General features: G+C 37.1%; 2 protein-coding genes across 2 annotated transcripts; one reads left to right on the top strand and one right to left on the bottom strand.

Moving 5' to 3' along the window:
• Positions 1-254: 254 nt before the first annotated feature.
• On the top strand, positions 255-8,143 carry LOC120002357 (E3 ubiquitin-protein ligase SPL2-like). The gene is made up of 6 exons (XM_038851084.1): positions 255-885; positions 3,260-3,361; positions 5,133-5,303; positions 5,488-5,609; positions 6,069-6,188; positions 7,663-8,143. Exons 1-6 carry the CDS (start codon positions 523-525, stop codon positions 7,940-7,942), a joined length of 1,158 nt encoding a protein of 385 aa, XP_038707012.1. The 5' UTR covers positions 255-522; the 3' UTR covers positions 7,943-8,143.
• LOC120002356 (protein NODULATION SIGNALING PATHWAY 1-like) lies at positions 7,980-10,384 on the bottom strand. The gene has a single exon (XM_038851083.1). It carries the CDS (start codon positions 9,972-9,974, stop codon positions 8,349-8,351), a length of 1,626 nt encoding a protein of 541 aa, XP_038707011.1. The 5' UTR covers positions 9,975-10,384; the 3' UTR covers positions 7,980-8,348.
• Positions 10,385-11,989: the final 1,605 nt, after the last annotated feature.

Below are 11,989 nucleotides of genomic sequence, written 5' to 3'. Positions count from 1 at the left end.
GTGTATATATATATACACATATGGATACACACACTATATATTATATATACACACATATATGCAGACAGTGCATGCACCGTTGCGCACACATATATATAAATTATATCGGATTTGGGGTCCGGCCGGACCTGACCTTAGAAATGAAGCTTATATCCACCCGATACATTGGGCCAGATTGGTCAGGCCAAATATAATTTCAGATTGAACCGGGCTTTGACATGCGGATCAAATGATGAGTCCTACATGAGAGGGGAGAAACTATTATTCCTCCCATTCTCTCCCTTCCCTCCCATGCGCTCCCCTCCCCTCCAAACCCTTCCATCCAACACGCTCTAATTCTAGTGTTTTCTCCCAACTCAATCTTTTTCTTTGAATCTTTTTCTTAGATCAAGGTATTCATCACTTGATCTTCCTATTGTCTATCCAACTACAAGATTTTCGAAAGTCGAAACAGTGAACGGTTTTTCTCTCCCATCCTCTCCGTCGGACGTATCTCTTGCGTGATGTTTTTTGAACTCCGAGATGTCCTCGCACGAGCAAGCCCTAGCTTCGGTCCTCTCTCAGTTGGCTCTCTCCTTCGACGGTGCTGTTCTCGGAGTAGTCCTCGCCTACGCGGCCGTGCGCTCGCTCTTCAAGTTCACGGCCCACTCCTCCGCACTTCGCAGAATCCGTCATGCTCCTTCCGCCAGCGTCCCCGATCTTCGTGCTCTGTTACCGTCCTCTGATGACCAGTCTCAGTCGTCCGATCAAAACCTCGTGATCGTGAGCGGAATTGTTGAGGCCAAATCAGTGGTCCAAGGTAACTGGAAGAGCCTTGGCAGACCTCTTATCCTTGTGTCTCAGGAATCAGGCGACAAGGCAGTTGTCATCCAAAGAACACAAACGGTATGAATATACAATTATACGGTGCACAGAATTTCCCATAATTTGTTTAGTCATATATACAAATAACCTAAGTATTACCTTGCAGATATACTGGAATATATGTTTATTTCTGTTTGGTGAACCATGTTTGTGCTGTGATTGCTTGCTGAAAAAATGTCAGAGTAGGAAAGGCCTTAGAATTGAAGCTTGTGTATTTTCTGCTATATCTCTGATTTGACGTGTATTTCACGACATTGTTAATTTTGATTTGTATGCGAGCTTATGGTTTTTATATATGAACAAGCTCGACATTTTTTTTTTAATATTTCACATGATGAAATATTCTTTCTGTGTTTCCTAATGTTTGGTGTGATTTATTTGAGAAAGCTAGCTGACGATCAGAAGAATTGGAAAATGAACATCCTGTTTCAGAGCTCAAGTATTTTTTCCCCATTGAGCTCAAGTTTTGTATCAATATCTGTTAGTTTTAGGCATCATTAGCCATTACTTACTGATTACTGTTGAGAATTGATCACTATTGCCTCTTGCTATAAGAAGAAAATAATAATTTTTAATATGCACCAAGAAGGTGCGGGAAAATACAGTCAAGTGGAAAATATCCATGTTTTTTTATGAGAGATTCAAGATCAGCATAGTGATTCTGATTTCTGATGAATCAGAAGCTTATAGTTTGAAGCCAACTAAGGAGGAATATTCCTCAATCGTCTTTGCGTCTTCAAAGGCTATGTAACAAATAGGGTTCCTGCAACAACTCACTGTGAGTTGGTCACTACTCACTTGCAACAACTAATGATGATTATTCTCCTGCTGGTTGCTACTATTGTTCGTCCACCACTGATTATCACTGTTGAACTCTTTATTACCATTTTGCTGGGGTTAATTTTGTCTCATCCCCTTGATGACAAAATGGTTCTGAAAAAAATTCTTGTTTTTGCTTTCTGAGCAAGAAAAAGTTTGTTGGATTGAATGTATTTTTTTTTTCATTCTTGCACATGCTTTCTGAGCATGAAAAAGTTTCTTGCATTGAATGTATTTTTTTTCATTAGATAGAATAAACAGAGTCACTGGTTTTGTTTTCACATGAGTATTGCAGAGATACACTGTTTAAGATTCAGGCAATACAGTGAAATCTTAACAAGCAATATGAAAATGTTTTGATGGTAAATGTCAACATTATCTCCATTGACAGCAATGAATTAATAAGATGCTTTAATGTATGCCTTAGACGATAATATAATATGGGTAAGTGCATATCTTATATCCCGTATCATTCCTAGATAAAATTTGTAGGAAAAAATGTTTTCTTAATTGTTGTTATACATGGAATAATGCTTTAGTGTAAATACTTTTTAAACGAGTCAGGTTCCTTTAATGCATGAAATGGTGTTCCTATGTCTGCTTACACATGTACATATTTCTTAATGATTTTGAATGCAGAGGTCTAAAAAAAGGCATTTCGAATTTAAAAGCATTCTGCATCTTTGCTTAGTGAGACTAGGGGACATTAGCATTAGCTTGCTAATGAAGTGTTGCGAGCATCCGAGGTTTGAGTTTTCAATTCTATGTCAATATCTTACTATCAGGCTTTTGTCCAAGTGTCTAACAAATTGGTTTAGGAGCTTAACCTGACATGAATTCATCTTGATTTAGGTTTAAGTGGTCAGACACTCAGACTAGCCTGTCTGATTTTCTTAAAGCATTCATATGGGATATGACATGATGTAACTGCCCTCTATTTGTAATATATTAACAAAGGGAGAGAAAGAAGATAGTGGCACGATATTTTAATTTTCTTTGCTCCTGTTGTGATTGTTGTTTTTTTTAGAATTTCTGTTTTCAATTATTGTATTATAGGAGGCACATATATATGTGGTCACTTCACTGCTAAATTTCCTGTAAAAAGTGACATAAAACACAATCTTTTGCTATTATATTACTCTCTCTTTTTTAGTGCAAACGTAGTGCCCCATCTTGACATGCAAGATGACCCGACCCGAGCTGAGCTATTGTATTACGGTCTTGATGAAAATATGGAAAGGAAAAGATAACTAGATCTAACTTAATTAGAGCATAGTGGTGTTATGGTTCCTTACTTTTCTATCTGTATTTGGAACTTTGCTGGCCTGTTCTAAATTGTTCTGGTTACATGGAACATACTTGATTGTTGGGTATATATGACCGAAAGGTTGCTTCTCTTAGAAAGGCCACTGCAAAAGTTTAAGCTGGACAGCTGTAGTTATGTTAATACACCAGGATTCGTTAATAAATGATGGATGGTAGAATCTGTTTGTTTCTTTAATGTAGCTTACTCTTGAATTAGTGAGGTTGTAAAACCCTTGAAAAATTGATTATGTGGCGTTCTTATGTTATGAAGTGTCTATACAACGAATGGAAGGGCTTTTTTGGATGGACATCTGATATACGTGGCATCTTTGGAAGATCTTGGAGGGAAAAAGAATCAACCTCATTAAGAACGGTAAAATTCATGACTCACTTGTTTTGTTTATTTTTGTATTGAAGATTGAACATAATGGGTGTAGTTGCTCTTTCAATTTTCTTTTTTCAGAACATATATAGCTGGAGATCTTTTTGACTTGACTTTCCTCATTTCCTCATAGAATATAAAAATTTGACATATCTTCGATTTGCAGTTTAGAACTTTCTTTTAAGGTGGCATTAAAATTTTGATTTGATGATCGTTGGTTTGCATGGTGGACTTTTACTTGCATTAAGTTCTTGTTTCAGTTGAAAGATCTACTTCTTGCAAGATGGCTATAGTAAACTTCCTTTCCTTTTTGTCAATTTTGATTACATAGAACATAGAACTTGTCTGTGCCATAATTTTAAAAAAAAATATATTCTTAAACTGGCGTATGTAGAGGTTGAAGTGCCATTGATTCTGGTTTCATAGGAAAACCCAGGGGCTCGAAGGGGAGCTGCTTACTGGTCTCCTTATTAGCGTTGTTTGCTCTGCTTTATGTTTTTTAGAAAGCATGATTATTTGAGATAAAATTCTTGAAAGAGTAGATATTCTGCTCTAACCTTAAGATATATAGAGATATGTATGGAAGTTTCCTGTGTATATTTCTCAGTTTTTGGAATCTAAATATTTGACTAAAAGAACAACTGCATTGCAAATCTTCTTTGCTTTACATGCTTACTTTAGGTACATGTCTAATAGCTCTACTTCAGGTTATAGCTAAGGTTGTCGAATCAAATCGTACGAATCGATTGAGCAAAATTTTGAATCGGGAATAAGATTCACTTAATTTTTAATAATATATTATAATATATATACATATTCATATAAAATAGATATATAGTACTAAAAACATATTTATAACAATTTAAAAATATTTTATGTTGATCCATGAATATATGTGTAGCCTAGGTTTGCAAAGAAAAGCTGTCATATATAAAAAAAATAAAAATTTAAAAGTGAAAGAAGACAAACATGTCAATAGTTCGTGGCATTGTGCACAGTAGAAGAAAGAAAGTGGCGTGAGGTTGTTGACTGTTGAGGAAAGAAAGTAAAGTTGGTATTTATTTAATGATTTCAAGTTTCAATGCAGCGCAGACGTCTTGACTTTTTGAATAAGGAAATTCATCTAAACGACGCCGTTTTGGATTAATTTTTTGTTTTAAAAAAAATTCACCAAATGACCTTTTTTTTAATGGATTTCTTTAAAAAGAACACAGTTTTTGGATCGTAGGTATCGTTGATTCCGCCGATTCACACAATTCATGCTTTCCGGCGATCCACATCATGATTTGTATCGTGAGCTGTGAAAGTCGAACTGAATCGCATGAATCGAATTGCGATTCATGCGATTCTAACAACACTGGTTATAGCTAATAACAAGTATGGATTATATTTGTAGACTTTCCAATTCATTTTCATGTCTCAAAGTTGTGTCATCTGTTTTTTATTTGGTTCTTCATTTTTGCATTTTCGATTTGCTCATGTATCATGTTGCAAAGGAGAAAAGAGTTCCTATGAATCATGCTCCAGCTCCAAGTGACTCCTGAAGCAGGATTTTTGCCATTGTCATTAACATATGGAAGAATTCTGAATTTTAGTAAAAACTTTTGTAGATCTAATGCCAATTATTTCCTGGTATTAACATTGCGTATCAATTGCTTAAATTATTCCAAGCCACATGGACTGTTCTTCTATGGAACTTTATGCATCTCCTATGGTGTTTTTGGTACATCAATGACTTTTCTTATTTACAATCTTTTGGCAGGTTCCTTTTGTTCTTGTTGATGGCGGGCAATGGCCACAAACAGATTATGTCTGTGTCAGTATGGATGGCTCAAGACACCCTATGCCTCTTACAACAGTCTATCATCAATTGCAGCCTATTGATGCTTCGCCTTACACATTCCTTCAAGCACTTTTTGGTCATGAATACCCTGTGAGTTGGGAAGAATCATATACTAAATGCATTAATTTATATAAGTCATAGAAGTATTCTGTTGCACTTTTAAACTAAATCTTTTTTTTTTATAGGTTTGCAGTAGCATTTATTATGATCTTTTGGCATATGCTTATTTCTGGTATGAATGCCCAATGTCATAATTGTTCTTTGTTTTCTGAAGGTTGGGCTGCTTGATGAGGAGAAAATTCTTCCACTTGGCAAGGAAATCACTGCTGTTGGCATTTGTAGTTTCAGAAATGGAATTCCTGAAATCAAGTCGTGCAAAGAGCTTCCCTATTTTCTGTATGTGTGGTGGTTCTGGTACACTTTCGATGAGATTTGGGTGTTAGAAGTTCCAAAATATATTAATATGTACTTATTTTGTCAAAACTTTTTTGACTTTCTGCTGCATCTAGGACTTGGGAGTTGGGATGGGATTGCTTGTACTAATCTTATCCTCAATAAACAAGCCAGGTGACTAATTGAGTGGTGGCTATAGACTTTGGTTTTATGGCAGAAGATTAGTTGGACATTATTTTCATGTGTGTGTCACCTGATGCTTTCTTCTTTGTGAGGATTGAAGTCGTATTTATTAATCTTGGAAGTAGATGCTGGTCTTAGTAATCATGTGGTGGTGTTCATTTAAAGATTATTTTCTATGTTGTATAACATGAATGGTTATATCTTTTATGATTATTGTACCTTCTCTTTCTTGAGGCCTTGTACATAGTGGAATAACTGGTGAGATGGTGCTTGTTGTAGGTCCGACTTGACTAAGGATCAGATGATATTAGATCTTGCATTCAAGACAAAAGTGTTGCTGTGGAGTGGTATTGCTCTTGGTTCATTGTCGGTGGTTGTCCTTGGTTATGCTATTATCAGGTATAGTAGTTAAGAATTGTGGATGTATATATTAATTACCTTTGCCTTAGCAAACCCTCCCACTTTCCTCCCGGAGTGTCCATACTTAAACCTTTTTTTTTTCTTTTCCCTAATGGGAAAGAAATTTATTGCACAGGCACTAAGAAGGTGCCAACGGTACAGACTCTTCCTATACCAAATAAAAGGATACCTATTTCTTCTTAAACCTATTTATTGCTAGTATTTATTCTAATTGCTAAAATTTCAATATTCAATGATTGAATGGCCGAAGGATCTTACCAGGATTTTTGTGAATTCATTCCAAATGATAATAGTTCCCAATCGCCTCGAACTGATTGCATGGGATATCTTGATGCTGTCAAGAATTTTTTTCCGGAAGGGATGCCCTCGAGAAATAAAAGCGAATGTAACAGAGAATTGGTCTAACAGTTGATTTACAATTAACAAGATAAAGCTTTATATGCTATAAATATGTCCTATAGATATTAAACTGTGTTCAATTGGATATATGGTGGATGAAATTGTCCCATTGGAGTTTTCTTGATATCGGATACATGGATACAAGTTTTAAAACATAGAGGCGTTAGTACTAAGACAATATAGAAAATAAGTTTAGCAAATGTACAAGAGATGACAAGGAAGCAATTAAAATAAAAGAGAATTAAATACTTAAGTGTAAATTTAAATAACTTGGATCTATAACTAAAAATGATTGAAGTATTGAGGAGGATGTTGGAAATATGATTGAAGTTATTTGGAAGAAGTGGAACAGTGCATTGAGGTTTGTGTGACTGGAGTATCCTTGAAATTAAAAGGGAATTTCTGTAGGTCTGGTATGCACTTTGCACTGATGTGCAGTCTGAACTTTTTGCTTTTTGAGAGAGAACACGCTCAAAGAATGAGTATGATATGAATAAGAACATTTCATTGGATGCATGGCAACACAAAGATGGATTGGATAAGAAACACGACTATTGATTCTCAGGTAAGGGCACCAATCAAAGATAAGTGCAATAAAATTGACTAAGTTGGTTTGCAGATGTGGTTGAAATATTAGTGCTGTAGTGTGTAGGGTTGAAGAAAATTGAAGTAGGAGATGTTAATAAGATGGAGTCCAACCAAGACATGAATGGAAGTGATTAAAAAGGACATGGACTCTTTAGAATTAGTCAATAGTGAAGCTTTTGATAAGAATTAATGGCTAAGGAGAATTCATTTGATGGGTTTTCCAGAATTTCTCATATAGATTCTTGCAGTTGATAAAGTGTTTGTTAATGATGATGATAATGCTGATTTATACTCAAATTTGAATGTCTGATGACAATATTACTAGTGAAGAAGATGACATTATAATTCATTGCGACAAAACAAACTGACTGGTTATCTGTTCGTGCGCGGTGCGTGTGAGAAACATCATTGTAAAAGTTTGATCCTGGCTGATATCTTATTTTCCACATGCACTTTTTTTGTTCAGGAATTGGAATAAATGGAAAGAGTGGAGGCAACAGGGACAGCCACAGCAATCAAACAGTGGTGCAATTGCCAGTGCTGATATGACAGACGAGGAAGGGGATGTTCCAGAAGGGCAATTGTGTGTTATCTGCTTGACTAGGAAAAGGCGATCTGTATTTATTCCATGTTGGCATCTAGCTTGTTGCAATCGCTGTGCCCTATCAATTGAACGTGACGTATCGCCTAAATGCCCTGTTTGTCGGCAGACGATCCACAGTTCTCAGGTGATATTTGTGCCTTGAAAAAAATACAAACAAACTAGTCGTGTTCCTTTGTATATGTTTAGTAGATTGACGTTGAAAAGTTGCCTGGATTTCAGGCACCCATTCCTCTTGGGACATATATATGATACTGAACTTCAGGGTTTTGTCATCTAATTGTATTTTGGAGAAGACATTTTGATTAGCTCAGAATTTCTAAATTGGAAGGAAAGCAATTAATTCTGTTTCCTTGAAGTGGGAATCTGTCCTTACTGATCTGACTAGTTTATGCACAATTCTATTAGTTTAGCTCAGTGTTCTACTGTTCTGGTTTTTCAATTTCTTGTTTTGATTTGAAATGGACATGATTCGTTGTACATAATGACTCGATCCAAAATGGATCTACATAGAGACAGTAAGAGAAACCAACACTATGCTATTAACTGTTTCAACTATCCTCCAGTTTCATATTCGACTTCCACAATGAACAGAATGAAACAGGCTGCCCTTTCCACCATAAACCAACACACCCATCTTTCTCGTCCACCTTCATCTCCCAGTTACTGTCATACTTTCTCAACATAGCTCGAGCTCCGTCGATGGCATCCTCTCCGAATACCTCCACAACAAACCCTGCTCCTCTCATCCTCTCACACCATTTGTCTTTCCCTTCATTCATCTCTCTTCGATTTGTCATAGCCTTAGCTGCTTCTCCCTCCATTACCCTCCTCTCTTCACTCTCCCTGCCCTTGAAAGCTGAACTTGTCGAGTCCAAGAACCTCCATAAGTACTCCACTCGCCGTGAGAATCCAGTTGCAAAATCTCCACAAGTAGTGCAGCTACAGTCCATGTTGTTTTCACTAAGTATGACTCCTTTCGGCTCCAAACTTCTCAAGGCCTTGAAGAACTCACTCCTCTCATCAGGTGTGCTGTGGTTTAAATGATGGAGCCTAAATTGTGCACAAACTATCAAGGTCTCGTCACTTGATGCGTTGATGATATGTGCATCAAGTTTATGCAGAGGATAGTTATCAAGCCTTTCTATTTGCAAATTGATATCCATAGACTTTGCAAAAGCAAGGAGCCTTGATGAGAAGTTATCACCTTGTGGACCTATTGAAAATGGGGTCTCAGTGTTTTGATCAGCTTCAATGGTGGCAGCCACCACTGTGATACGTACCAGTGGGGGTGGTCCTCCAGATCGGCGAGTTAAGGCCTCGAGAAGCGTAGGCCATTGTACACCATGAGAGACACCAATGTCAAGAATGTGCAGATTACGTGTTTGATCAGTTTCTCCACTGAGGATCTGGAGTATGGAAGCATTAGCAATGTTGTTTGGGAAGGAAAACCATGGACTAACCTCATAGAATTTCAGCAAGGATCGTTGAAAGAATCTTGGCTCTGTAGAAGCAAAAGTTGTAGGTCCAACAGAGGGAGAGGAGGAGGATAAGTGGTGAGTCAGGGCTCGGAGTCCGTGAGCTGCTAGCCTGTGATTGGCATCTCCAGTGGGAGAGGCAAGCTCATGGATAACATAAAGAAGGTGCTGGACTCGCGACAAGTTGCCTGCGGTGATGGCTGCAGCACAAGGATTCAATAGCTGCTCTGCCCATCTCCCTTCCTTGTTATTACTGTTACTACCGTTGTTTCCTATGACCTTTCCTGTACTTTTCTTGTTCCCCACTGATTTTTTGGCCGCCACAACTTCTTGGACTACTCCGTCACCATCTCTCTCTTTGTTTATCCGACGACCATTACTCTTTCTCTGATGATGATTTTGTGATGCTTTGAGTACTTGGTCGTCTGAGGCTTTCCGTTTATTGGAAGAACCCGATGGAGGGGAATGTTTAGCGACGATTGGTGGTGGACTAGTTGTAATGTTATTTGTGCTGCTACTGAAAGCTGTATTAGTATTGATGAAATCTTGCCCTGCATCTTGACTTTGATCCCACCAGCACGTACTGATATCCCCTAAATAAGGATCATCCAAGTATGATGAGAGAAACGACACCGAGTCCTCGAGCCAGTCCAGAACATGATCTGCTGAGGGATTCGGGTCCGGTTCTTCGATTGTCATTGCAACTCATTCAAAATCTGTGTTTCAGAGGAAGGGAGAGAAATGGCCAAAAATATGGTCTTTGATCATACAACAAAGAAAAGGGTAAGAGCCTGTAAAACTTGATTTTCAAAGTCTTAAAATAATGTAGTGGGGCGGTGACATATTTTGGAAGGAGACGGGATTGAGCATATTCTAAGTGTTGGTGTGCTGTGAAGCTTTGGAGTATGTGATGTTTTTTTTCTGAGCCAATAAGATGATGGGGACTCTGTTTCTGCATTGTTTAGGTTTTATTAACTTATTCTCTTGTATTGTCATGGTAGTTGAGATCTATAAAAGACTTTTGGACAGCTGATTTTCTATGGAAGTTTAGGATTATGATGGGTTGAATTTGGATTGTAAAGAGACGGCAAACTCTCGTTTTACTTGATAAAAAATACAACGGTCTTTGTTTGCTACTGACTCTTGTGTTGTTGAAACTCCATATGTTTTGTTTTTCAGTATTCTAAACCATATTTCAGTTTTCAAATTATGAACAATAATACTCTCCAACTTGTACTTTTGAATTGTTGTTGATATGATCTGGTCTTTTTTTTCTTTCTTTCTTTTTTTTTTGTTGTAAAGTAACTCAAAATTGAGGTCATCCTGAGAGCGATGTGTCATTGACATAGAGAGAGCCACATCAAACAGTCAAAACACCCTAAAGTGGAAAATTTTATTTGCCGTACTAAGTCCTAGGACTAGTAGATAATTTCCTTACTTTGCTGCCCAAATACACTGGGACCAATTATTGTTGAAGGGACTATTTCAACCAGGAGAGGGAAATGCAACCAAGCAAATAAGATTGCTGGAACCGCTGCTAATAGTGTTAAGATTTTGATCAAAAAATTGGGTTTTAAAAGACAGAGTGCAAGAATCTGCCAGAGAAGCATCTGTCCGGACAGTTACGTTTGTCATTTGGGCGGTAGACGGACAACTTCAGTATGTGGACTGGAGTTTTGTGCTACAAAGAGTCTACGTTTTAACGAAACTCATTTTTCAAGTTGAACTCTAGTTATAAAGGTTATTGTTATCGTATTTGTAACCAGAAACATCTTGTGGAGGGATTTCTAAATAGATTTAAACTCAAATACTTTGTTCTTCTATATATACTAGTGTTTCAAGAGTGTTATTGCAGAGAAACAAATGACTGAGTGTTGTGAGCATTGAAAAGAATAAGAGAGTTTATTCTTGAGTTTCTTGGTGAGAAAAAATTGAGTGTGTGGTTATACAATTTTTTTTACATAGTGAATTTTCTCTGATTGTCTTTTGACAACATTTGTGGTTTTTCTCTGAGATTGTTGTTGTTCTCTATTTCAATTTCTTTATTAGTCGTTTGATATTTTTGAAGGAGGATCCCGATAAATTTTCAAACAATTGGTATCGGAGTTGGTTCCTTGGAGTAGATATGTCAGGTGTTAAAATCGACGTCGAGAAGTTTGATAGGAGAATCAATTTTGGCTTGTGGCAAGTGCAAGTCAAGGATGTGCTGATTCAATTTGGGATATACAAGGCTTTGAAGGAAAAAGCACTCATGGTTTCCACGATGGATTCAGGACAGTCTAGTAAGAGCGATGAAGATTGAGAGGAACTTGATTTAAAAGTTAGTGCAATTCGATTGTGTTTGACCAAGAATATTTTAGTGAATGTGCATGGAATATCTGTGGTTAAGGCATTTTGGGAAAAGTTTGAAGAATTTGCATCAGTCAAAGGGTATTTCAAGTCGTATGTACCTGAAGGAGCAATTCCATACACTGCGTATAAGTGAAGGTAAAAAAATTTTAGATCATCTTATTGTTCTCAATGGGCTTGTCTCAGAACTGGAGGTTTCTGCAGTTAGGATGGATATTGAAGATATTGCCTTGAGGTTTATATGGTCTCTTCTATCTTCCTATGAGCATATGAAGCGTATATTGATTTGTGGGAAGGAGAAAATAATTTTTTTTTGAAGTTACTAGGAAATTTTTCGCTAAAGAGAAAAGACTGAGTGGTGGGAG

Source organism: Tripterygium wilfordii, chromosome 7 (assembly GCF_013401445.1).
Source record: "Tripterygium wilfordii isolate XIE 37 chromosome 7, ASM1340144v1, whole genome shotgun sequence".
NCBI lineage: Eukaryota > Viridiplantae > Streptophyta > Magnoliopsida > Celastrales > Celastraceae > Tripterygium > Tripterygium wilfordii.
Note: the sequence above shows the minus strand (reverse complement) of the source record. Positions and strands in the feature narration are given on the sequence as shown.

What these genes read in the sequence shown, in the direction of transcription:
- LOC120002356 (XM_038851083.1), bottom strand. Translation starts at nt 9,974, where the DNA reads ATGACAATCGAAGAACCGGACCCGAATCCCTCAGCAGATCATGTTCTG.
- LOC120002357 (XM_038851084.1), top strand. Translation starts at nt 523, where the DNA reads ATGTCCTCGCACGAGCAAGCCCTAGCTTCGGTCCTCTCTCAGTTGGCT. An exon ending in TCATCCAAAGAACACAAACG is followed by an intron (nt 886 to 3,259) that starts GTATGAATATAC and finishes TATGTTATGAAG; the next exon opens with TGTCTATACAACGAATGGAA. An exon ending in AAAGAGCTTCCCTATTTTCT is followed by an intron (nt 5,610 to 6,068) that starts GTATGTGTGGTG and finishes TGCTTGTTGTAG; the next exon opens with GTCCGACTTGACTAAGGATC.